The sequence below is a fragment of the Taudactylus pleione genome, unplaced genomic scaffold (genome assembly GCF_031769625.1).
Source record: "Taudactylus pleione unplaced genomic scaffold, aTauple2 ptg000332l, whole genome shotgun sequence".
NCBI lineage: Eukaryota > Metazoa > Chordata > Amphibia > Anura > Myobatrachidae > Taudactylus > Taudactylus pleione.
Genome location: NW_028284733.1, coordinates 1885967 through 1911723, shown reverse-complemented (window position 1 = coordinate 1911723; position 25757 = coordinate 1885967). Strand labels below are relative to the sequence as shown.

At 39.8% G+C, this 25757-nt stretch overlaps 1 protein-coding gene across 1 annotated transcript in view; it reads right to left on the bottom strand.

Moving 5' to 3' along the window:
* Positions 1-1204: 1204 nt before the first annotated feature.
* The window catches only part of LOC148509077 (B-cell receptor CD22-like), an 87198-nt gene continuing 62645 nt past the window's right edge, over positions 1205-25757 (bottom strand). The window contains exons 4-9 of the mRNA XM_088443619.1: positions 23805-24086; positions 18513-18776; positions 10806-11069; positions 5412-5661; positions 5246-5279; positions 1205-1270 (exon numbers count right to left, since the gene is read on the bottom strand). Coding sequence (XP_088299745.1) covers positions 1205-1270; positions 5246-5279; positions 5412-5661; positions 10806-11069; positions 18513-18776; positions 23805-24086 — 1160 coding nt within the window. The remainder of the gene's footprint in view (positions 1271-5245; positions 5280-5411; positions 5662-10805; positions 11070-18512; positions 18777-23804; positions 24087-25757) is intronic.

The window sequence follows — 25757 nt, the reverse complement described above, 5'->3', positions numbered from 1 at the left end:
ATGATTTGAAGAGAATCTTTCTGAAAAAGCGATATAAAGAACAAGAATTAAACTCAGTAGCTACTTCCTCTTTAAGTATGGAAAGATCCAGCCTACTTTCAACAAAAAACAAATATTTACCCTTAAATAACACAGAACACCAATGGTCCTTTCTTACAAGATTTGATTCTAGTCAAAGACAGTTTGAATTAGGGATGTGCAGGCTCGGTTCTACTCGGTTCCGTTCGGTTCTTTTTACCGGATCTTATTGGGTTTCAGCTGTCACGAGTTTTGGATAGCCAATAAGATTCGGTAAAAAGAACCGAACGGAACCGAGTAGAACCGAGCCTGCACATCCCTAGTTTGAATCCATAATTGAATGATATTGGCATATCTTGTGTAAAGACCCTGTCCTCAAGGACATCATCCCTAACAATCCTAAATTTATTTACAAAAGAGCGGCCAATCTGAAAAACAATCTAGTAAGAATCGCTTTGACCACCAAATCTTCCAATCCTATTCCAACAAAGGGTTTTCACAGTTGTGGCATGTGCTTTGCATGCAAACAAATAAACACTGGGACTTCTAAATATACAGACACCTTGGTGAATAGGGTCAATTTCAAAATAAAAGATTTTCTGACTTGCAAAAGACTACTAATTTTTTCTATATGATCATCTGCTCTTGTGATAAAGCATACATAGGGAGAACCTCTAGATCTCTCAAAACTCGCTTGGGAGAGCATATAAGAAATATTAGAAATGTTTGACCACACACAGCTTATCTGAACACTTTAGAGTACAACATCAATGTTCCCCATCCTTCAACAAATAGTTTATGGGACTCTCCAATGTTAAATCCACATGGAGAGACAGGAACACTGAAAACAAATTGGCTCGCACTGAAATGCAAACCATTTTCAAACTTCAAACCCTGGCTCCAACCGGGTGGAACCAAGACTTTGAGATCAAATGGTTCTTGTAGACTCATTGTATTTTTTTGCTTCATACCACATTTTTCCTTTCTAATCTTTATTTTATTTCTTTGTTTTTCCATATATCCTGGAGGACTAATCATCTACAAAAGTGTTGATTGTCTTAACTGTAGGTATTTTTAAATTACATACAAGAAGCAACAAGAAAATGGCCACCTATATCAATGCTGACCTTCTAACAACTCACAGAACAGCCACCTATTATCCTGTAGGAATCATCCCTTCCGGTCTTTAAAACCTGGATCTCTTGCTAAATAACAGAAGGATTAAAAAATGCAACAAGAAAATGGCTGCGACCTACTATGCAGACATTGAAGCCTTCAGTATACAATTGCTACGTTTATGTGGCAGCATATCCGGTACTCACAATCCAGAAGTGCGGGACAAACAGAAGCCCGGATTTACAGCACAGACCTTCAGGATCCACATAAAAAGGGGACATCAGCACAGGTGAGTCCATGCCTTAACAAAGAGACCGGCAGTGTCTTGAAATGCGTCGGCGGACTCCCTGTACAATATCAGAATCGCTGGCCAGCTACTTTCTCCACCGCAACTGGTACAAACCTTCTGGAGCCTCATGCAGGATAAACCGGTTACTCTGCATGCTGTCTTTATCATCACCTGCAGCTCCTCTTCAACCAGGCGGTAGGACTCTACCTGTTTATGTGAATATCATTATTATTTGATTCACGGACTCTTCTCACCCATTATCAATTCGGAAACTGGTTGTTTTTATTGCATATTAATTTTATTGCCTACTATTATATCCATCAATTTTATTGTATCCTTCATCTCTGTGAGAATTCATATATGTTTCATTGCTCCATGAGAATTCATATGTTTCATTGCTCCATCTATTTCCAGTATTATATGATTGCTCCTACACATTTGTGCATTCATTATTTAAAGCAGCTGCACAATATGGTCCTATCACATTGTGATTTCCACCCAACGGTACCATCTATGACAGCGAACTTTGATTTTATCATTTTCCCACCCATAATCACAATTGGGAACCTATTCCATCTATTTATTTCATTGTTCATTCATTTTATCATCCATCTTTGTGAGAACTCACCTGTGTCTTATTGCTGCATTTATTTCCATCAGATTATAATTGTTTTATACATTTGTGTATTTATTAAGCTGCTAGACCCTATAGTTCTATCCATTTGTGACATCCATCTATTAATACAGTCTGTGAAAGCATAGTGTGATTTATATTGTTCCAGTTTTATTTGTGTTTTTGAATATTAAACCATATTTATGATCCAGAAGTATTTGGTTAACTGGGTAGCGCCTATATTGTGACATTCTTCTGTTTTTTCACATATTCTACTTGGTTTCACTAAGGAAACCTTTTGTCACAAAGGCCAGCTATACCCAGAGAAGCGCCTTACTTTTCCCTACACCCCTCATACATCTTTTTTAAGTATATTTGGGCTCCAGTATAAGAAAGCAGTGGGTATTCTTAAACTTTCCCTAAGCTTAGCCTAGATCCTGGGATCTTCAGACCAGTACTGTCGTCCTCCCCGATCAGTCTTGCGGCTGTAGTGCTGTGATGCTGGCAGCTTCCAGAAGCTGCAGTAATGGGGGATATTGATGATGTCACACGCAGTGCTGCTAGTATCTGCTCTATTCAGTCTTGGCTTAGCCCGTGGTCCAGCATTGGCCCAACGCGTTTCATAGCTGCCTGATACTTTTTCAAGGATCCTGTTGTTTGGATTGTTGGCTTCTTTATATAGCCCTGTTGCTGGGCGGAATTGTTGCTGGCTAGTTGTGATAGACAGTTAGTAGTTTTATCCAATAAAGTTTGAGGGGTGTGCTTGATCAGAGTAGTTTATAAATAGGCATCTGGTGATTGTAGAGGGTTTTTTTCGATTTGGATGTTCCACCCTTCTGCCAAAACCTTGCTGTTTATGTTGTTTGTCTTATGACGTAACAATTTTTCATTTTATGAGAGGTGCAGCTATGCAGGAAGGTGCTACAACTCAGCGGCCAATTGTGGTACAAGAATTCATTGTGGGGCACTTACCCTTGATTTAGTGATGAATTTGTCCTACCTAGACAAGAACCTGGGCGCTTTTTTACAGTAGCGCTCGGACTGTGCTCGAGAAGGTGAGGTGAGTTTTCATGGTGCAAGTGGACCTAGGGGGGGGGATTTTAGTCATCCCTCAATTTTGTAGAGCTGAGAGTTTGTAGAGCCTTCTTAGCCATCCAAATCAGAATTCAGTCAATCAATGAAAGCTGTGCATTTTTTCCAAAGCTATAGTTGTCAGTGTCTTTATTTCTCTTTAGTTTTTAGGGTTATTATTGTTTGTTAATTGACAATTAACTAATGGATCCCTTATGTACAATGCTCACAGCCAGAGCCGTAACTAGACTTTTTGGTGCCCTGTGCCAGAAAGAGCATTGGCGCCCCCCTCATTTTTCAAAGGTACATAATGCACCCAAAAAAGGGCCATGGCTTCATGGGGAAGGGCCAGGGAAGAGATAGGAGAGGCCAGGAGATCCTGGGGATAAAATAAGAGGAAGCTACAAGCAAGAATGATAATAAACAGAAATTTTACAGGCCCAAACAGCGCCCCCAGACCTGTGGTGCCCTGTGCGATGGCACCGGCCGCACTACCCAAGCTACGGCCCTGCTCACAGCTATGTACGGTATCCACATGAATCAATACTCCAACTGTATAAGTCTGTTTGTTGATTGCATCACTTTGTTGCAGGATTATGAGAACTAAAAATGGCTCTAGCCAACTAAGCCAAGGTAAGGACATGCTAGGTTAGTGCAGGATCCTGAAGTGTGTGGAGTCAAATAGAAATTCATGCCAGGAGCTGCATATTCAGCATAAACAAGAGTCAGTGACTAAGTACATGAAACAAGCAGCAGTCAGTCCCATTATAGCATTAAGTGCATATATGGCTATTACATAAGGCCTAACAAATAACTTACCTGGCCTAGGAGCCTGAATCTAAGAGGTATGGTTATAGTGCACCCAACTATAAATCAACTTTTGAGGCCTGAAACTACTCCCAAAGCTATGAGCTGATTGTCAGCATGGCATAAGTCATAGCTCATATTCTAAGAGGAATGATCAGTTCACCAAGCCTGCTCTGCCTCAGTGTGTGAGCTCCTTCAGGGGCCTATTCATCATACCTAAAATATCGAGGGAGGTAATTAGGTTTAGATCTCGCATGGAGTTCTACCTAATTATCTGAGGAATTCATCATTCCTCCTCCCTATAAGTATCTATTCCGAAAAGCTGTCATTTCTGCGATGACAGCTTTTCGGGAAATAGATACTTTTTCCTGCCTGCTCTAACCTACCGCAGCTGGAATCCGTGCTGCGCATGCGCTGTTACAATCATAAACCCAGTGCATGCGCAGCACAACTTACAGCTGCGGTACGTTTGTGTGCCCCACCTCCCCCCGTCCCGCACTTACCTGCCCGCCGCAGCGCCTCCAGCTTCGTCCTGCTGGTCTGTCATGTGGTCTCCCAGCAGCACACAGTACTGTTTAGAAAAAAAAAAATTTTTTTTTCGAAACTTTATTTTGTTCTGCTGGTAGAACACAATGTCAGCATTGCAGACGGAGCCAGAGGACGCACTCGGGCACTGGAGGAAGACTCTGGGGGACCTGCACAGCTGGAAGCAGGTAAGTCTGTCCTGCTATTCGCCACCCCACAGTGGAGCAAAGGATAAGTTACAAAATGGAGTCTCCTCCCCCAAAGTATGTGTGCACACCAAAAAAGTGGGCATGGTCACATGCAACAAGGGGTATGGCCACTGAAAAAGTTTCTCATCACTGTGGGAACATTTATTTCCATTCCATATCCACCTTATGCCTCTAGTAGTAGTGCCCCTCTTGCAATGTCCACTGTAGTAGTGTTCCTTATGCAATGTCTCCATTAGCAGTGCCACTTATGCAGTGCCCCCTGTGTGCCTGTTACACAGTTCCCCTAGTAGTGCCCCTTATACAGTGCCCCCAGTAGTGCACCCTTATACAGTGCCCCAGTAGTGCACCCTTATACATAACACAAAGACACACACATAACAAAATACAATATTTACCTTAATCCCTGCTCCTGTGCCCACCGCCATCCGCTCCTCCATCACCCCGCTCTGCACCATGGGAGAGACATCATGACATGTCTCCCTTCACCCAATGCGGAGCTGGAAGGCGGAGCTCATGAGCGAGCTCCAACCCAGTTTCAGCTATGGGTGCAGCAGTCAATGAAAGTAAGTCTGACTCTCATTGGCTGCTAAAACAAACACTACCCAGCACCAGCGGCAGTGTTTTTGTTTTACTGTGTAGTGCGTACCGCACTCCTGTGCAGTCTGCACTATACTGACTAAAAACAATAACCTGGTCCGTGGGTGATGGCACCCAACCCCCCCCCCCCAGTCCTAGTTATGCCACTACCAGGATTACTTGATACTGACCTTCAATGTAGACCTCATCAGAGGAGGTACTCCCAGCTTTGTTGCGTGCAATACAAGAGTAGTTTCCATAATTCTCCTCAGTGTTGTTTACCAACATGGTTTGTCCTATTTCATTTGATAATAAAACTTTGTCCTTCATCCAGCTGTAATGAGTCACGTTTGGTCTGCTGACCAGGAAATCACACTTCAGCTCAGTGACTTCTTCTTTTGTTTTAATCTGAATAATATTAACTTTTTTAGGAGCATCTACAGAACAGAAGAAAAGAGTTATGGATATCACAGCACAAAAATCGAATGCTGTAAATATGTAAATAGTTATACGTGTTAAGGTGGGTACACACCTAAAAGTTATATATGCAGATGATGGTCATTCATACACACTGGACGACCATCATCTTATGCTGCAGCAGGTCCCGGCGGGAGGGGGTGGGTCGAGGGCGTGTCCCGGCAGGTCAGTGGGCGTATTCCTCCCCCCCTCCCTGCGGCTGCCACTGTGTGTGTTTGGGCAATTGGCTGGTCGCCCATACACACTTGCCAATGGACAGATATGTCTGCAGACGTATCTGTTAATCGGCTGTGCAGCACAACCAATGCGATATGTCTGTGAACGACGTCATTCACAGACATATCGCCTGTACACACTGATCGATGGGGGCACGATAATATATTGGCCGATCAATTGATTGGCCAATATATATCGGCCAGTGTGTACCTACCTTTAGTAGTGGAGTGCACTACTTCTCAGTCTCTAACAACATGGCTCCTCCAAGGAAGCTTTGTTCTCTAACTAAGATGGTCTCCAGTAGTGTATCTGCACATGCGTGGCACCACCTTGCCACTGTGTATGATGACATAATACAGAACGCGACATTCCATCATTCCAGACCCTGCATCGTTTTCCTCAGAGAAGAGAGTGACTGGCTGGGGAGCACTCTATTGCTATATATGTACTACAATGAGTACGGCTGGACATTCACTTTCTATCAATAAACCACAGAGCCTGGTTAATTTACCTGACTGGTCATGGTCTACACAATTAACCGCTGGTGTGTACAGTACTCTGCTATTCCTTAAGGCTGCACACAAATATCCCCAATATTATGTCATAAATTTTTTATCTACAGTATATCAACATATTGTAGAACTCATCCTCCTTCTACTTTATCTTTATTTTTGATATCACTTGTGTAATCTACTCACCGTATCTATTGTAAATTGTGTTAATTAACGGAATACCAGCTAAATGTACTAAAGCACTTTTTTGTGTAGTAATTAAGTTCAAAGTCATTCCAAGCCCACAGTGAAACCACACTAAGTTATTTACCATTCAGAGGGTTTTGAACCCACTGCAAACCCTGCTGGAAAAAAATGCTAAAAATAAAAGATAAACTACAGGTAATAGGTATCTTGGGAAAATCATTAATAGTACAGATCTCTTGAATTTGTGCATGCTTTTCTTTATTTGCTATGAAAGTACTGCATACACAAATGTTTTGTTATTCTAAAATGGTGTGGGGTCCTCCCAAAATGTGAAATCAACACTAGTCAGTGGTAAAAAAAAAATGGGGCCCAAAACATGGGCCCTAGAAATTTCCATTACCAGAACTAGGTTTTACCAGCCAGGGCTGGTGGCACTATAGCAGGTGGAAGGGACACTCTTGATGTGGTTCAAGCAACATGATGTCAACCAGTCCTAGACCAGTCAGTACAGGTTCGGAATCCTTATTGAAGTGGGGCACATGAAAAAATGCAGACTACCCTCCTAGTAAAAAACAGTATTGTACTGATAGCATCAAGGCTAATCCCTGACACCTTGGACTCTGGGTGTGGGGGTAATAACATTGGTCTGCCGCATTTTTGAGGTTATAGTTTTTTTAGGTGATCTTTTATAATTAGTGCATGGTGAATTCAAAAATATAACTAATTTTGTTCAATAAGGTCAGGTTCTTTTTCTCTTTCAATTTAAAAAAAAAATCATATTTTGTAAATAAATAATCTAATAGTTTGAAAATTATAATGTTTATTGTTTCAAAGCAGACTAACATTTGCATCAATTGTATAGTGTATGGGGGAGATGTACTCTGCTTTAGATAGTGATACTTTGGAAAGTGATGAACTACCAGCCACTCAGCTCCTAATTGTCATGTTACAGGCTGTGTTTAAAAAATTACAGTTAAAAGCTGATTGGTTGGTAGTTTATCACTCTCCAATTTATCACTTTCTAGAGCTTAGTACATCTGTCCCTATTTATGAAATGGTACAAAAATACAGTTATTCTGGAAGAATGGACTTTTTTCAAAAACTTGTCTGTGTTTTGCACCTGGAACACCTGTCTTTTGGGCCCCTCCAACAAGCATGGGCACAAGGAATTTAGTATATGCCGTCCCCCCTCTGGGCACCCATGTTTCCCCTGTAGACCTGTGGGCCAGTCTGACCTTGGTTAAAGCTATTTTGCTAGTGAAAAGTAGACTATTCCCAGGGTAGCCTGTGTGTGAGTCCTGCACTATAGCAAAAGATAATAGAGTATTCTAAAGGATTTCAGTTAACTAATTACTCACAAAAACATACTGTAAGACAAACATATAAGCCTGTACACAATCACTTTAGATAAGCATACTGTATGCATTCTACAGGACAACACACAGTTTGTATAGGGGGCCAATGTTGAGATGGAAGCAAAATAAGCAACATTTCCGAGAACATGCAAAACTAGCACAATGTCCTCCATATGCAGAGCCTGTCAATGATAGTAGCATATGGATCTGGTTTATGGCAGTCACAATAAATAAACTTAAAAAGATCCTCTAATTCAGTAGAAAACAGTCACCAACTCAGATGCAGAAAAAAAATATTTCTATAAGTATGCTCAATAATCTATGTCTGAGTGATTAAGTAGGAAGCTTGAATCCATATTATCAGAATGCTCCCAAAAAGCTAATTACAAGAAGTCTTGACCTGCCTCTGATCACCCACAATATTCCTTGGTGTTCATACATATTTTTGCTAGTCTGCATGTGCATTTGCATGGCTTACATTACAATGCCGTACATTCCCTCAAGATGCGCTAAATGGCATTATACTCTCTTAGGGGTAAGTTTACTAAGATTCAAGTTTGGTTGAGTTTTGCTGTTTTTAAACTCGCTTAAGCTCGGGTGATTTTAGGCTTCTGAAATACTGAAATTTACTAAGAATCGTGTTTTGCAGATAGTGAGTTTTCCGATGGTGAATCAGATCGAGATTTCTCTCCCTACTGTAGTTGTAAGATTAGATAGAGATTTCTCACACGAGTTTGCAGTGTCTTCTCTCTGCTAAACTCTCCCAGTCAAGCAGCCTGCATATATCAGTGAGATATGTGAAGGCTGCTTGTGTTATACATGTAAAAAAAAGTTAAATGTTAAAAAATATTACTTAGGGTTTCCCCCAAAAAAGCATAACTAGCCCTGGGCTGCTCATCCAGTCCTGGTTTCAAAATGATTTGGGTTACCCTGTATTTTAGGTACAGGGACTGTGTTGCTGAGCCTGTCCTGGTTTTAAAAATAGGGTGAAAAATTGCGTAGGGGTCCCCTATATTTAAAACCAGCACCAGACTCAAAACAGGCCAGGGTAAAATGCCACAGCCAGGGGAACCTTTCACCAGATCACACCAGCCAAAGCATTATCACCCCAAGCTGGTCAGCCCAAGCCTGGGATCTCAGGGGAGGTTTGGACCCCCCAATAAAGGGGTCACCCCTCTCCCAAGCACCCCAGGCTTAGTTTGAAGCCCAGGGCTCTTTCCCGCACCCGTGGGCTGTGGGTATGGGGGTAATAGTAGTGTAAAAAATTAGAAACTATTGTTTTTTACCTTGGAACTATGGTGGCAGCATGTCTGCCCTTTGGCACTTTTGGAACTACATGTGCCAGCAGGTGGCCTGCACCTGTACCCCCACTGTAAAAAAAATAGTTAAAAAACCACAACACAACACACACCATAGAAAGTATAACTTTACTACATACACCTACCTCACTCACACATACTTACCTACTGCCCATCGATTGATCCACTTCTCCAAGTAGAAATCCAGTGGGATGCGTTGGCTAGGGTGCTCCAGAGCCTGGTGCTGGTTTTAAATATAGGAGGACCCCAATAAAATCTTTTCACCCCCTATTTATAAAACCAGGACAGGCTTAGCTGCCCAGTGCTGGTTCCTGAAATACGGGTTAACCCCACTAGTTTTTCCCCCCGTATTTTTAGGAACCAAGACTGGCTGAGCAGCCCAGGGCTGCTTATGCTTTTTGGTGGGGACCGTACATCATTTTATTTTTAATTAACACTTTAGTGAAGGTTTATATGCAGAAACATAAAGATATAGTATAATTTGTGTATGTTTCCGGCAAAATAGCAGCTCAGGAGGTGGTCTATTTGAAACTTCTAATTAGCTGCGAGTTTGCTACAATTACATCCAAGATTGTAATCAAATTTCTTAGTAAATTCCTGAGTTGTATCTTTTTCATGAAAAGTACTTCAGAGTGTGGCCAATGGTGAGTTTAATCGAGTTTGCAATCTCACCCGAGTTTTTCAGTAAAAATTAGCCAGTTTTTATTCCCATCCTTCTCCCCCCCTTTTTTTCCTTCATTCCCTAATTTTCTATTCTACCCTATTCATTTCTAAGAGACCTTAATCATGTGACTAATAGGAACATATGGTTACAACCAAATATAGGTCACTTCCTGTTCCGGCCACCATTTTTAATTTCAAGAAAGTTTGCTATTTAGTCAACACCCATTCAGAAAATATCCTTGACAAAGTGTCTTGAAGGACATGAAACATTGGAAGACAGAGCAGTGCAGTGTGCAACTCCAAGCAGGACTGTCAGAGGAGCAAACCACTGGCAAGTGACATCATCAACAGCTGTTGCAGCATGCACCAGTCGGATGCCCGCGGAGTATTCTGGACAGCAAAGGAGGAGAAGATCGCATGCTGCAAGAGTCCCAGAGGAACCCACAGGTAGGGGCAGTCAGGGACAGTAGCTAAAATATCTTGATCCCTCCTAATCATCCGGACATTGAATATCACTTCACCTCCTGCTCTAAACATTGTTTTTAAGAGTTTTAAATATTGGAGTCACTCTTTTTACCTATCCTAATACCCTCTTCCCCTCCCTGCTTGTCTTGCTGGTGCATACTGTTTTTATTAATTTATTTATTTATTTTGATTTATTTTATTATTATTTTTTTTGTGGGTTTTTTTAAGCATTTTTTTTTTAATTATTGTTACTTATTTTAATTTACAATTTTTCACATAGATCAATAGGAATTAACTAACAATAGTACTTAGCACTCAGTCATCCTAATATATTTATATAGACTACATATACTGAATATCTATGTAAGTGCTGATTGTGTATACGTACATTGCACAGGAATCTCTGTTAGAGCTGAATCTCCTCTGCCAACTTCATTTATTGCAGTACAGGAACAGGGTTCAGTGTCCCATCTCACATTACTTATTCTAATGTGCATCCCTTTGATCGGTAATCTAGTTTTATTCTTCCCTTCATACCATTCATATGTAGATGCAGGAGGGTTGGAATTGCTGCTGCATGATAAAGTCACATCACTTCCTTCTATTAATTCTTGGCTTCCTATGAGGGTGACAGTCACAGATTTTGGTGGGACTGCGAAGAAACAAAAACATTTTGATTTAATGTACTGTATAAAATTAAAGACACCAGAAACAGCGTTATAACAACTGCAGAAAAGTCTTTATGATGTTACTGTACGTGAATTAAAGAATATAATTTTCTCAGAAAACATCTTCTATCACATATGCTGCAGGGCTGTATCTGGAAGAGAGCAGGGGGTTATGGGTAGGTGTATATGGTCACATGCAATGGCATCACAAAGCGTGTGCAGGGGTTGTGGGCCGCACCCGGTAGTCACCCGCTGAGGGGTGACACCAAAGTGCCGACTCCTCAGTGACATGAGTCGGGTGCTACACTGTTGCTTTACATGCAGCACTCAGCTCCTGACACAGTGAGGGAGCTGGCACTGCACACAGACTGGTCCTTGGGGGCAGCCCGAATCTACTAAACCCCCAGAGTGACTTAAGCTGGGGTTTGGGACATAAGGCAACATTCTCTACCGATGAGGCTGAGCACTACTATCCTCTCTGGAGTCCGTGCCGGTGGTCACCAAGGTGAGTGACGCCACTGGGTACATTATATGTTTATTGTGATTATTTCCATTGATAAATGGATTTCACCACCTTTGTAGCACATCCATAATTCCTCTATCCTGCTAATTTGAGCAGGGAACAGGTCAGGCCTGCACTATCCAAATGTCAATGGGCCTGATTTAGAGATGGACATGAATAATGTTGCTGCTGCATCTTTGGATGCAGCAGCAATGCTAACATATAATAATGCAGCAAGAGGTGTGTGATGACAAAAGATGCCTCCTGCCATCAGAGTGCTGCATCCATGATGGAAGCAGTCTTCACCCATATGAGTAGGCCTAAGCTTACTCAGACTGGCCGACAGAACTGCTCAGCCAGAACCAGGAAATCTGGCCCCAGCAGGCCTACAAAATGGGGGCGACATGGCTTCTATCGCTGCCCCTCCCTGCATTCAAATGGCTGCAGCATTTCAATCATTCTGTGGCTTTGGGTGCACTGCGAGCGGTCTCGCAGAACACATTTTGAATACATGCAGAATAGGTCATGCCAGTACCTTTAGTATAATTTAGGCAATACTAAAATACTGTGAAAAGTGTGTGAATAACACCCGTTCTCACATTGTTTTAAGTAAAAATAAAATTGAAAAATGGGGATCTAAGGGACTATTGTGGATTCTGCAAATTACAGTGAACTAAACTGATTCAGAGTTGTGTGCTATTGCACAGCTGCTGCGACTTTGTATGAAGCGGCTGCATGCGTTTGAGCCAAACCAACTTTGTACGCAGTGGCTGTGCAATAATATGCCAGTGTTGCAGGCTTCTCTGATCCGATGTCGTGTCTGAATCATCTGTGGAGAACATCGGCCATCTGAATATCTCTCGGGTTACCCAGGATGGCTGGAGTTTTCATGCTGCCAGTAAAGCTGCATTGGAAGACCTTAGTCTCAGCATGTCTAGATATGAGGCTGACATGCCCCTGTTTTAAAGAAAGCTGGTTGTCACTGTCCAGTCCATGCCCCAAAATGAATGTAGCATGTCAACTATGCTGCGGCTCGGGAGCACTGTGTGCGATTCTTTCTCTTTCCCTGATCTCTCATTCTTTGAACTCTTTTGTGCTACCAACAGCACGTTGACCATTTCAACATGGATGGACCACCACTTTCTAAAACTCAACCTCTCAAAAACTGAAAACATCATCTTTCCCTCTGCTTACTTATCAAAGTGTGTGGACTTCTTTTTGCAGGAGTTAGTTGTCAAACAAAGGAATTTCTTGAAAGTCACTATGAACATACTACAATTGCTGGATAGGATTGAATGGAAAGACACTTACATAATTTGCACAAGTGACATTAAGTCACTTTACACAGTCATCAATCAGTATGATGGCTGTGCAGCCTCACAACACTATCTATCTACACAAACAGGAATGTCAAATCAGCAAATAAATGTAATTATGGCCAACATAGAGTTTATTTTGAGACACAACTATTTCTGGTATGATGGTGAGTTAATTCTCCAATTAAAGGGAATGGCGATGGGGACGTCATTTGTCCCCAGTAATGCCAATCTTTTCTTGGCATGGTGGGAGGACCAAAACATTTGGAATAACAACATTTTTGTCAGCAAAATCATCTGCTGGAATCATGTTTTGATGATAATTTTATTTACTTGGAATGGTCCTCAGGAAGAAACAAATAATTGTATATCGCATATGAATAATAATCTCCTGAATCTAAAGTTCACAACCAACTACAGTACATATATAGTCATCTTCCTGGATCTGGAGATCTACATCAAAGATAAAAAATCAACACAGGAACACATAAGAAATAGGTAAAAGGGAACAATATTCTGGTAGTTAACATCAATCACTATCAAAACTGGATAGGTAATATTCCAGGGGGTCAATTCCATTGGTTAAGAAGAAACTGCATGGAAATGTAGAAAATTGAACAACAAAGTCATTTAGAAAGGTCATAAAGAAACAATATTACAACAGAAACCGAACAAAATTACCCAACTGGATAGAATTTCTCTCTTACAAAACAATAAAAAATTAAATGGGAATACAAACTACCTTTGTAACACAATTCAATGGAAACCATAAAGAAATAGAAAACATCCTAAAATGTCATTGTCACATACTGAAACTTGATGAGGATGCAAGAAAAAAATTTCTGGGAAGACAAAAAGTTGTCTATATAAAAGCAAAAAACTTAAAACAGCACCTTACCAGAAGCTATTAAAGTACAAATTAAAGAGGAAACATTGACAAATGCAAAGAAAGGATTCCATCACTGTACAAATTGTATGGGTTTTAAAAGCAAAAAATTAAACACCAAATCCATGCAAGAATTTCACTCAACCAATACACAGAACAAATATGAAATCAAAGAACACATTTCCAGGAAAAATGAAGGAGAAATCTATTTAATAGAATGCATGTGTGGTATCCAATATGTTGGACAGACTAAAAGAAAAAGTAAGGTCAGAATATCAGACCATATTTACAACATCAAAAAAGGTCTAACAACTCACAGTTTTTCAGCCCATTTCTTGAAACATCATAATAAAAACCCAAAAGGACTTAAATTCATGGGAATCCAAAAAATCAACCCAAATTGGAGAGGGGAATATATAGTCATTGCAGTAAAGAAGAATTAAATAAAATGGATCTTTCTTTTAATCACATTGTAACCTCAGTATTTGAATATAGAAATTGAATTGAAATCATTTCTGTAAAAAAAAAACACTTTTTTACACAAAAAAGTACATACAATTTTATTTTTATTATTAGACCTTTTAAACAAATTGAAGTTTATGTTTACTTAAAAGCATTACTAACTATCAGAGAAACAAGGAAATGCTATTCCTATAATAAAGATATCTAGGAACACATGCCTGCCGCTGTTGGCTAAAGAACTTCCCATTTTTAACTTCCATTTTTTTAAATAAAGGTTTATTATATAAACATATATTGGGATTCATTATACTCATCCTTCAAAAAGAATCCCTAAGGTTTGAGTCACGTTGGAGAGTGGAGGAAGGTATCAGGATTCAGGAGAGGTGTGTTCTAACAAGTGGATACTGCAGAACCTGCCCGCCAAAGTCCCGCCTGCATCTGACTTCATGAGATGCAGGCGGGACTTTCAAAGACATATCATCTGTACACACTGATCGATGGGGGCACGATAGTATATTGGCCGATCAATTGATTGGCCAATATATCGGCCAGTTTTTACCTACCTTTAGAAGTGGAGTGCACTACTGCTCAGTCTCTAACAAAATGGCTCTTCCAGGGAAGCTTTGTTCTCTAACTAAGATGGTCACCAGTAGTGTATCTGCACATGCGTGGCACCACCTTGCCACTGTGTATGACATAATATAGAACGCGACATTCACACGCTGCATCCATCATTGCAGACCCTGCATCGTTTTCCTCAGAGAAGAGAGTGACTGGCTGGGGAGCCCTCTGCACTCCTTCTTTGCTACAGGCTCCACTCTATTGCTATATATGTACTACAGTGAGTACGGCTGGACATTCACTTTCTATAAATAAACCACAGAGCCTGGTTAAGTTACCTGACTGGTCATGGTCTACACAATTAACCGCTGGTGTGTACAGTACTCTGCTAATCCTTAAGGCTGCACACAAATATCCCCAATAATATGTCATACATTTTTTATCCACAGTATATCAACATATTGTAGAACTCATCCTCCTTCTACTTTATCTTTATTTTTGATATCACCGTATCTATTGTAAATTGTGTTAATTAATGGAATACCAGCTAAATTTTCTAAAGCACTTTTTTGTATAGTAATTAAATTCAAAGTCATTCCAATCCCTCAGTGAAACCACACTAAGTTATTTACCATTTGGAGGGTTTTGAACCCACTGCAAACCCTGCTGGAAAAAAATGCTAAAAATAAAAGTTAAACTACAGGTAATAGGTATCTTGGGCAAATCATTAATAGTACAGATCTCTTGAATTTGTGCAGGCTTTTCTTTATTTGCTATGCAAGTACTGTATATGCAAATGTTTTGTTATTCTAAAATGGTGTGGGGTCCCCCCAAAATTTGAAATTAGCACTGGCCAGTGGTGAAATAATTGGGGCCCAAAACATGGCCCCTAGAAATTTCCATTACCAGAACTAGGCTTTACCAGCCAGGGCTGGTGGCACTATAGCAGGGGGAAGGGACACTCTTGATGTGGTTCAAGCAACATGATGTCAACCAGTCCAAGACCAGTCAGTACAGGTTCGGAATCCTTATTGAAGTGGGGCACATGAAAAAATGCAGACTACCCTTCTAGGAAAAAACAGTATTGTACTGATAGCATCATGGCTATTCCCTGACACTTTGGAGTCTGGGTGTGGGGGTAATAACATTGGTCTGCCGCATTTTTGAGGTTATAGTTTTTTTAGGTGATCTTTTATAATTAGTGCATGGTGAATTCAAAAATATAACTAATTTTGCTCTATAAGCTCAGGTTCTTTTTCTCTTTCAATTTAAAAAATAAATCATATTTTGTAAATAAATTATATAATAGTTTGAAAATTATAATGTTTATTGTTTCAAAGCAGACTAACATTTGCATCAATTGTATAGTATATGGGGGAGATGTACTCTGCTCTAGAAAGTGATAATTTGGAAAGTGATGAACTACCAGCCACTCAGCTCCTAACTGTCATGTTACAGGCTGTGTTTAAAACATTACAGTTAAAAGCTGATTGGTTGATAGTTTATCACTCTCCAATTTATCACTTTCTAGAGCTTAGTACATCTGTCCCTATTTATGAAATGGTACAAAAATACAGTTATTCTGGAAGAATGGACTTTTTCAAAAACTTGTCTGTTTTGCACCTGGAACATCTGTCTTTTGGGCCCCTCCAACAAGCATGGGCACAAGGAATTTAGTATCTGTCCTCCCCCCTCTGGGCACCCATGTTTCCCCTGTAGACCTGTGGGCCAGTCTGACCTTGGTTAAAGCTATTTTGCTAGTGAAAAGTAGACTATTCCCAGGGTAGCCTGTGTGTGAGTCCTGCACTATAGCAAAAGGTAATAAAGTATTCTAAAGGATTTCAGTTAACTAATTACTCACAAAAACATACTGTAAGATAAACACATAAGCCTGTACACAATCACTTTAGATAAGCATACTGTATGCATTCTACTGGACAACACACAGTTTGTATAGGGGGCCAATGTTGAGATGGAAGCAAAATAAGCAACATTTCCGAGCGCATGCAAAACTAGCACAATGTTCTCCATATGCAGAGCCTGACAATGATAGTAGCATATGGATCTGGTTAATGGCAGTCACATTAAATAAACTTAAAAAGATCCTCTAATTCAGTAGAAACAAGTCACCAACTCAGAGATGCAGAAAAAAATATATTTCTATAAGTATGCTCAAAAATCTATGTCTGAATGATAAAGTAGGAAGCTTGAATCCTTATTATCAGAATGCTCCCAAAAAGTTAATTACAAGTAGTCTTGACCTGCCCCTGATCACCTAAAAGTAAAATAATTTTCCTTGGTGTTAATACATATTTTTGCTAGTCTGCATGTGCATTTGCATGGCTAACACATACTTGCCGACATTCAGCTCCCACCTTCTGGGAGGGAGCTGAATGCCTGCATACAGTGGGGAGCATGGCCAGGCTATGACGCCATTTTAGGGAAAACAATACATTATATAAGCCAAACAAAAAGGAAAATCAGAACCCGTGTGGCAGAGCATCTCTGCAACATCAAAAGAGGACTCCAAACTCATAGTGTATCAGCCCATTTTGCAGAGAAGCATAGTAAAGACATCTCCGGTCTGAAATTCATAGGAGTCCAAAAAAATCACTCCTAATTGGAGAAAGAAGATTTGGTAACAACTTTAAAACTCAATGAAACAAGATGGATCTACCAATGAAAACCTTAGAACCGAAAGGGCTAAATATTGATATTGAGCTCAAAGCTTTTTTATAATCATGTAATACACACACAACAAATTTTATCATTTTTAAACCTTTTATTTTATTTTAAACTTTTTCTTTAAAATTTTTATTTTTTAATTTATATATATATATATATATATATATATATATGTTAAAAGTCAAACCAGTTTTTATTCCCATCCTTCTCCCCCCTTTTTTTCCTTAATTCCCTACTTTTCTATTCTACCCTATTCCTTTGTAAGAGACCTAAACTATGTGACTAATAGGATTATATTGTTACCGCCAAATATAGGTCACTTCCTGTTCTGCCCACCATTTTTCATTTCAAGAAAGTTTGCTATTTAAACAACACCCATTCATTAAGAAAAAATCCTTGACAATGTATTTTGAAAGACATGAGATGTTGGAAGACAGAGCACAGCAGTGTGCAACTTCAAGCAGGACTGTGAGAGAAGCAAGCCACCAGCAAGTGATGTCATCACCAGCTGCTGTGGCATGCTCCAGTTGGATCCCTGTGGAGTATTCTGAACAGCAAAGGAGGAGAAGATTGCATACTGCAGGAGTCCCAGAGGAACCCACAGGTAGGGGCAATCAGGGACAGTAGCTAAAATGTCTTGATCCCTCCTAATCATCCGGACATTGAATATCATTTCACCTCGTTTTGTAAACATTGTTTTTAAAAGAGTTTTAAATATTGGAGTCTCTCTTTTTACCTATCTTAATACCCTCTTCCCCTCCCTGCTTGTCTTACTGGCACATACTGTTTTTATTATTTAATTAATTAATTTTTATTTATTTTTTATTATTTTTTTAAAGCTTTTTTTTAATAATTATTATTATTATTATTATTTACTTATTTTAATTAAAAAATGTTTTAACATAGATCAATAGGAATTAACTAACAATAGTACTTAGTGCTTAGTCATCCTAATATATTTAAATAGACCACATATTCTGAATTTTCTAAGTAAGTGCTGATTGTGTATACGTACATTGCACAGGAATTTCTGTTAGAGCTGAATCTCCACTGCCATATTCATTTATTGCAGTACAGGAATAGGGTTCAGTGTCCCATCTCACATTAATTATTTTAATCATATTTTCTCTGATTCGTAATTTCCTTTCATTCTTCCCTTTGTACCATTCATATGTAGATGCAGGAGGGTTGGAGTTGCTGCTGTATGATAAAGTCACATCACTTCCTTCTATTATTTCTTGGCTTCCTATGAGGGTGACAGTCACAGCTTTTGGTGGGACTGCGAATAAACAAAAACATTTTGATTTAATGCTCTTTAAAAAAAAAAAGACACCAGAAACAGTGGTATAACAACTGCAGAAAAGTCATTATGATGTTACTGTACATGAATTAAAAAATATAAAGTTCTCAGAAAACATCTTCTATCACATATGCTGCAGGGCTGTATCTGGAAGAGAGCAGGGGGTTATGGGTAGGTGTATATGGTCACATGCAATGGCATCACAAAGCGTGTGCAGGGGTTGTGGGCCGCACCCGGTAGTCACCCGCTGAGGGGTGACACCAAAGTGCGACTCCTCATCGGTAGCCTTACATGCAGCACTCATCTCCGGACACAGTGAGGGAGCCAGCACTGCACACAGACTGGTCTCTGGGGGCAGCCCACATCTATTAGATCCCCAGAGTCACTTAAACTGGGGTTTGGGGAATCTTTGGATGCAGCAGCATTGCTAACATATGCTAATGCAGTAGGAGGCGTGCGTTGACAAAAAATGCCTCCTGACATCTGAGTGCTGCATCCATGATGGACACAGTCATTACCCATCTGAGTAAGCCTAAGCTTAGTCAGTCTGGTCACTGGAACCGCTGAGCCAGGGCCAGGAAATCTGTCCCCATCAGGCCTACTAAAAGGGGGACAACACCCCCCCCATTTTGTATGCCTCTATAGCTGCCCCTCCCTGCATTCAAATGGCTGCAGCATGTCAATCATTCTGCAGCTTTGGGGGCAATGCGAGCGGTCTCGCAGAACCCATTTTGAATATATGCAGATTAGGTCATTGCAGTACCTTTAGTATAATTTAGGCGATACTAAAATAATGTAAAAAGCGTGTGAAAACATCCGTTCTCACATTATTTTAAATAAAAATAAAATTGAAAAATGGCACCTAAGGGACTATTGTGGATTCTGCAAATTACAGTGAACCAAACTGATTCCGAGTTGAGTGCTATTGCACAGCTGCTGCGACTTTGTATGAAGCGGCTGCATGCGTTTGAGCCAAACCAACTTTTTACGCAGCAGCTGTGCAATAATATGCCAGTGTTGCAGGCTTCTCTAATCCAATGTCGTGTCTGAAGACACAGTGTCGGATCATCTGTGGAGAACATCGGCCATCTGAGTATCTCTCGGGTTACCCAGGATGGCTGGAGTTTTCATGCTGCCAGTAAAGCTGCATTGGAAGACCTTAGTCTCAGCATGTCTAGAAATGAGGCTGATGTGCCCCTGTTTTAAAGAAAGCTGGCTGTCTCTGTCCAGTCCATGCCCCAAAATAGATGTAGCATGTCAACTATGCTGCGGCTCGGGAGCACTGTGTGCGATTCTTTCTCTTTCCCTGATCTCTCATTCTTTGTCCTCTTTTGTGTTACCAACAACACATTGCCATTTCAAAATGGATGGACCACCACTTTCTAAAACTAAACTGACATCATCATCTTTCCCTCTGCCTACTTATTAAAGTATGTGGACTTCTTTTTGCAGGAGTTGGTTGTCAAACAAAGGAATTTCTTGAAAGTCACTATGAACATACTACATACAAGTGACATTAAGTCAATTTACACAGTCATCAATCATTATGATGGCTGTGCAGCCTCACAACACTATCTATCTACACAAACAGGAATGTCAAATCAGAAAATAAATTTCATTATGGCTAACAGAGTTTATTTTGAGACACAACTATTTCTGGTATGATGGTGAGTTAATTCTCCAATTAAAGGGAATGGCGATGGGGACGTCATTTGTCCCCAGTTATGCCAATCTTTCCTTGGCATAGTAGGAGGACCAAAACATTTGGAATAACAACATTTTCCTCAGCAAAATCATCTGCTGGAATCATGTTATTTATATTTTTATTTACTTGGAATGGTCCTCAGGAAGAACCAAATTATTCCATTTCCCACATGAATAATAATCTCCTGAATCTAGAGTTCACAACCAACTATAGTACATATATAGTCATCTTCCTGGATCTGGAGATCTACATCAAAGATAAAAAAATCAACACAGGAACACATACGAAAGAGGTAAAAGGGAACAATATTCTGGTAGTTAACAGCAAACACTATCAAAACTGGATAGGTAATATTCCAGGGAGTCAGTTCCATTAGTTAAGAAGAAACAGCATAGAAATTTAGAAAAATGAACAACAAAGTAGAGAGATGAAAAATAAATTCATGAAGAAAGGTCATAAAGAAACAATATTACAACAGAAACTGAACAAAATTACACAACTAGATAGAATTTCTCTCTTACAAACAATAAAAAATGTAAGTATAATACAAACTACCTTTGTAACACAATTCAATGGAAAACCATAAAGAAATAGAAAACATCCTACAATGTCATTGTCACATACTGAAACTTGATGAGGATGCAAGAAAAAAATTTCCGGGAAGACTAAAAGTTGTATATATAAAAGCAAAAAACTTAAAACAGCACCTTACCAGAAGCTACCTTCAGTACCAATTAAAGAGGAAACATTGACAAATGCAAAGAAAGGATTCCATCACTGTGCAAATTGTATTGGTTTTAAAAGCCAAAAATGAAACACCAAATCCATAATTTCACTCAACCAATACACAGAACAATATGAAATCAAAGAACACATTACCTGTGAAAATGAAGGTGAAATCTATTTAATAGAATGCATATGTGGTATACAATACGTTGGACAGACTAAAAGAAAAAATAAGGTCAGAATATCAAAGCATATTTACAACATCAAAAAATGTCTGACAACTCACAGTTTTTAGCCCATTTCTTGAAACATCATAATAAAAACCCTAAAGGACTTAAATTCATGGGAATCCACAAAATCAACCCAAAGCGGAGAGAGGAATATATAGTAATTGAAGTAAAGAAGAATTAAATAAAATGGATCTTTCTTTTAAACACTTTGGAACCTCGTTGTTTGAATATAGAGATTTAATTGAAATCATTTCTATAAAAAACACTTTTTTTACACAAAAAAAGTACATAAAATTTTATTTTTATTTTTAGACCTTTTAAACAAATTCTAGTTTATTTTTTCTTAGAAGCATTACTAACTATCAGAGAAACAAGGAAATGCTATTTCTATAATAAAGATATCTAGGAACACATGCGTGCTGCTGTTGGCTAAAGAACTTCCTGTTTTTAACTTCCATTTTTTTAAATAAAGGTTTATTATATAAACATATATTGGGATTCATTATACTCATCCTTGAAAAATAATCCCTAAGGTTTGAGTCACGTTGGAGAGTGGAGGAAGGTATCAGGATTCAGGAGAGGTGTGTTCTAACAAGCGGATACTGCAGAACCTGCCCACCAGAGATCCGCCTGCATCTGACCTCATCATCAGACACCACCCAAAGTGCCAGAGAAGAACTTACTAAAGCATCTGAAGTGGAGAAGGAGAAATGACACTTCCGGTATAGAGGTATAGTAGGGCAAGTTAGGGAAAGCAGTAACATCTGAATTGGACCATACTGCGGCAAAATATTGAACTCCTGCTTCCTCTAATTTATCTCAAATGAGCTTAAACATTAAAACAACAACAACAGTGTTGTATGGTATTGGATAGTATTGTTATGCTTGGGCAGCACAGACGGTGTAATGGTTAGCGTTACTGCTTCACAGCACTGAGGTCGTTGGTTCGATACCCACTACGGCCCTAACTGTGTGGAGTTTGTATATTCTCCCTGTGCTTGCGTGGGTTTCCTCCGGGTACTCCGGTTTCCTCCCACACTCCAAAAATATACTGGTAGGTTAATTGGCTCCTAGCAAAATTACCCCTAGTGTGTATATGTGTGTGTGTGTGTGTGTGTGTGTGTGTGTGATACGGAATATAGAGTGTAAGCTCCACTGGGGCAGGGACTGATGTGAATGGCCAAATATTCTCTGTAAAGCGCTGCGGAAAATGTGTGCGCTATATAAATAACTGGTAATAAATAAATAAATAATAACTTTTCCATTTTTTTTAATTTTGATAATTTTCTTACACTTTTAGCGCTTGTTAACACCCTAATATTATACTTTATTTAAAACGAGCAGCTTAACATACTTTTAAGTGCAGAATACCATAACTCCTATTTCTAAGGCCCCTTTACACAATCCCCTTCCTCTCTCCCATATTCAGCCCTTCTCCCAATCCTGCCTTTTTCCCCTCCATATTATTTCTACAATCAGACTTTTTTCTACCATGGAAACCTACTATATCTTAACAACTATAATCTTCTCACCAGCCTAACAATCTCCAATCTTACTCTAGTTCAGTCTATAAAGTCTCACCTATTTTTTTTTTTCATTTATAGTGAGTGGTGTTGATTTTAAATAAGATTGAACATTTTCCAATTAGTAAAGTAGGCGTCTCAGTACTTGTACACTCATACACATGGATATACACAAGGGAGGGACGTTGTAGTGGCATTTGAATAAAGTGTAGACAGGCGAAAGCCACAAAACATTTCCGCACCTGAGTCCATCTCTAATTATTATTATTATAAAATTTTATATATAGGGCACCACAAGTGTTCTGCAGCACCATACAGAGAGCCAAACATTTAGACAATACAGGGTAAAACAGTACAGTACAAATAACACACAGCCACTGATGCAATGTGTGCAATTGGAAAGTACAGCGGCAGCGGAAACCTGTAACTGTCGGCGTGGGCACAAATGATAGGTCTAGTTCATCTGCAAAAAACAAAATCAGATGATTGGGGTCCAGGGGCAGAGAGCCCAAGGAGGATGTGTAGCAGGTGTGCAAGAGAAGTAGGTGATAAGAACAGGAGGGAGGAGTGCCCTACTCATGGAGCTTACATTCTAAAGGGAAGGGGAAGACAAACGGAAGACATAAGGAGTGAGCCAGTGTAAGGGGAGTTAAGAGGTAGACTATGTTGTGACATGGTTAAGTGGTGGACGGATAAGCTTTTTTGAAAAGATGGGTTTTCAGCACCCGCTTGAAGCAATACAGGCTGGGGGATAGTCTGATGGAACGAGGGAGATAATCACGTTTATAATGTATTTTTGTCTTAATTTACCCATAATACATACATTTGATGTTTACTTTGGCTTCTGCCTTGGATCTTATTCCTCTATGATAGGTGGCTGTGCATTCAATATTGTCCTCATATGAAGGAATATAAGTAAGTTCTGATTCTTCTCTCCAGTACCCTCCAGATATATGTACTGATTGTTCCCTGGTCCAACCAGGTTTGTTCCATTGTAGAGATGGGGGGTTTCTGGCACAGGTGTGATCTGTATGACAATGAATAATGGTGGCTTTTCCTTCAATGATATGTTTAGACCAGTTAAGAACAGGTTGTCCTGGGATATCTAAGAAAAGTTAAGATATATATTATATATATTTTCTCACAACTATATATTTTTTTATTTTATTTACAGTTACTAACATACTTTCTTAAACCAATGTGTTACCAGTAATAATTCTTTGGTCAGAGTCCTTTCCTCCAGGGGCCCCATCGTTTGATGAATTTAGCATTATAATGACTTTAGCATAAAAGCCATAAACTTTGCTGATGTTATGCTTTATTACTAGAGTAGAAAATAATGAATGCAGTGGTTCTGGCTGAAAAGCTTACGTAGCTTTAACACATATCCCCTAACTGTACCTCTACATACACCAGTAACACCAAGGGAAGGATCATGGCTATGTATAATATGAGAGCTGGACCTTGCTTAATAGAGCGTATGATGGGAAACCTCCAAGAACTTCATTGTAGGCCACTATTAGAAAATGTAGACTAAAGTAATTGCACGAACTCTTAATATTTAATCAATGTTTGTGCTTCATTCAGCAAGGATCCCATATGCAATTACGCATGCAGGCGGCCGGCTGGTGGTCACATTCTGCGCATGCATATTTATTACAATGCGCGTGCGCGAAGGCATTGCTGCAATCTCACAGTGATCACAGTCCCCACGCAGATCCATTGCAATGTGATTTGCAGGAAGTACCATTTGGGGGTGTTGACAGGGAATGGTCGGCAAAACAGGCGTGCCAGTATGTTGGATGCCAACACAGGAGCGTGCTTAAATTAGCCACTGCGATGGCATACCCCGCCTGAGCTCTCACTGCGCACAGGAAGTTAAGCAAATTCAGAATAAGGTCTGACCTTGTTCAATTGTGCGTGAGGCTCTGATGTTACTCGATGGTACAGATGTTTTTGCAGACTTGCAAGGTACTACGGATGTGAGTTAGGAGAAGTGGGCATCCTCATATTGGGCTTCGACGGCAGTGCGATTGCAGGCTTTAGCATATTTTCACAACAGAATGAGTGAGCTATTGCTACCGAGATCGTATCTGTGATCCATGATGAATCAGACCCTGTATTTAAGGCTTTCACCTGCATTAGACTTATTGGGGACTTTACTTTGTTACTATTCTTCACAACATTCCGTATGTGATCTAACAAAACTTTGCATGCGCTTTACACTCAGGCGTAGAGGTGTGAGGCCACTTACACAGTATAAGAATTACACATTTTTCTTTGCAAGGTTCAAAAAAGGACAAGAAGAATCATTACGAAGCATAATGTAAAATATGTGATGCCCAGAAACAATGCTATATTTTTTCCTTCTGTGATGTTATATCATTAGATTCTTGGGAGCTCCCTTTTGAACAGGTCAGTGCTTTAGTTGTGATACCATGATGGCGCAAATTGAGAGGTGTTGCCAATAGCGATGAATCACATGTTTCACTAGTGAATGTACCCGGTGTATACCAGGTCACCACAGCTGCCCCATTCTTCCCCATCTTGCCCCTCTGCTTCCTTTTTATACTTACCCCATGGGTGGTCTGTTTCATTGCTCTGGTTGTACCTACAGAACATGCACTGGCTCCCACTGGGCATGTCGGAGATGAGACAGCCCTAAGCCCATTATTAATTAGATACTTGTACATATTTCTAAATGCATAAGGAAAATGATAGTTGGAATCTATGAGGTGGGCCTCACCATTTACTTCCTGTACCATTGTTAAACATA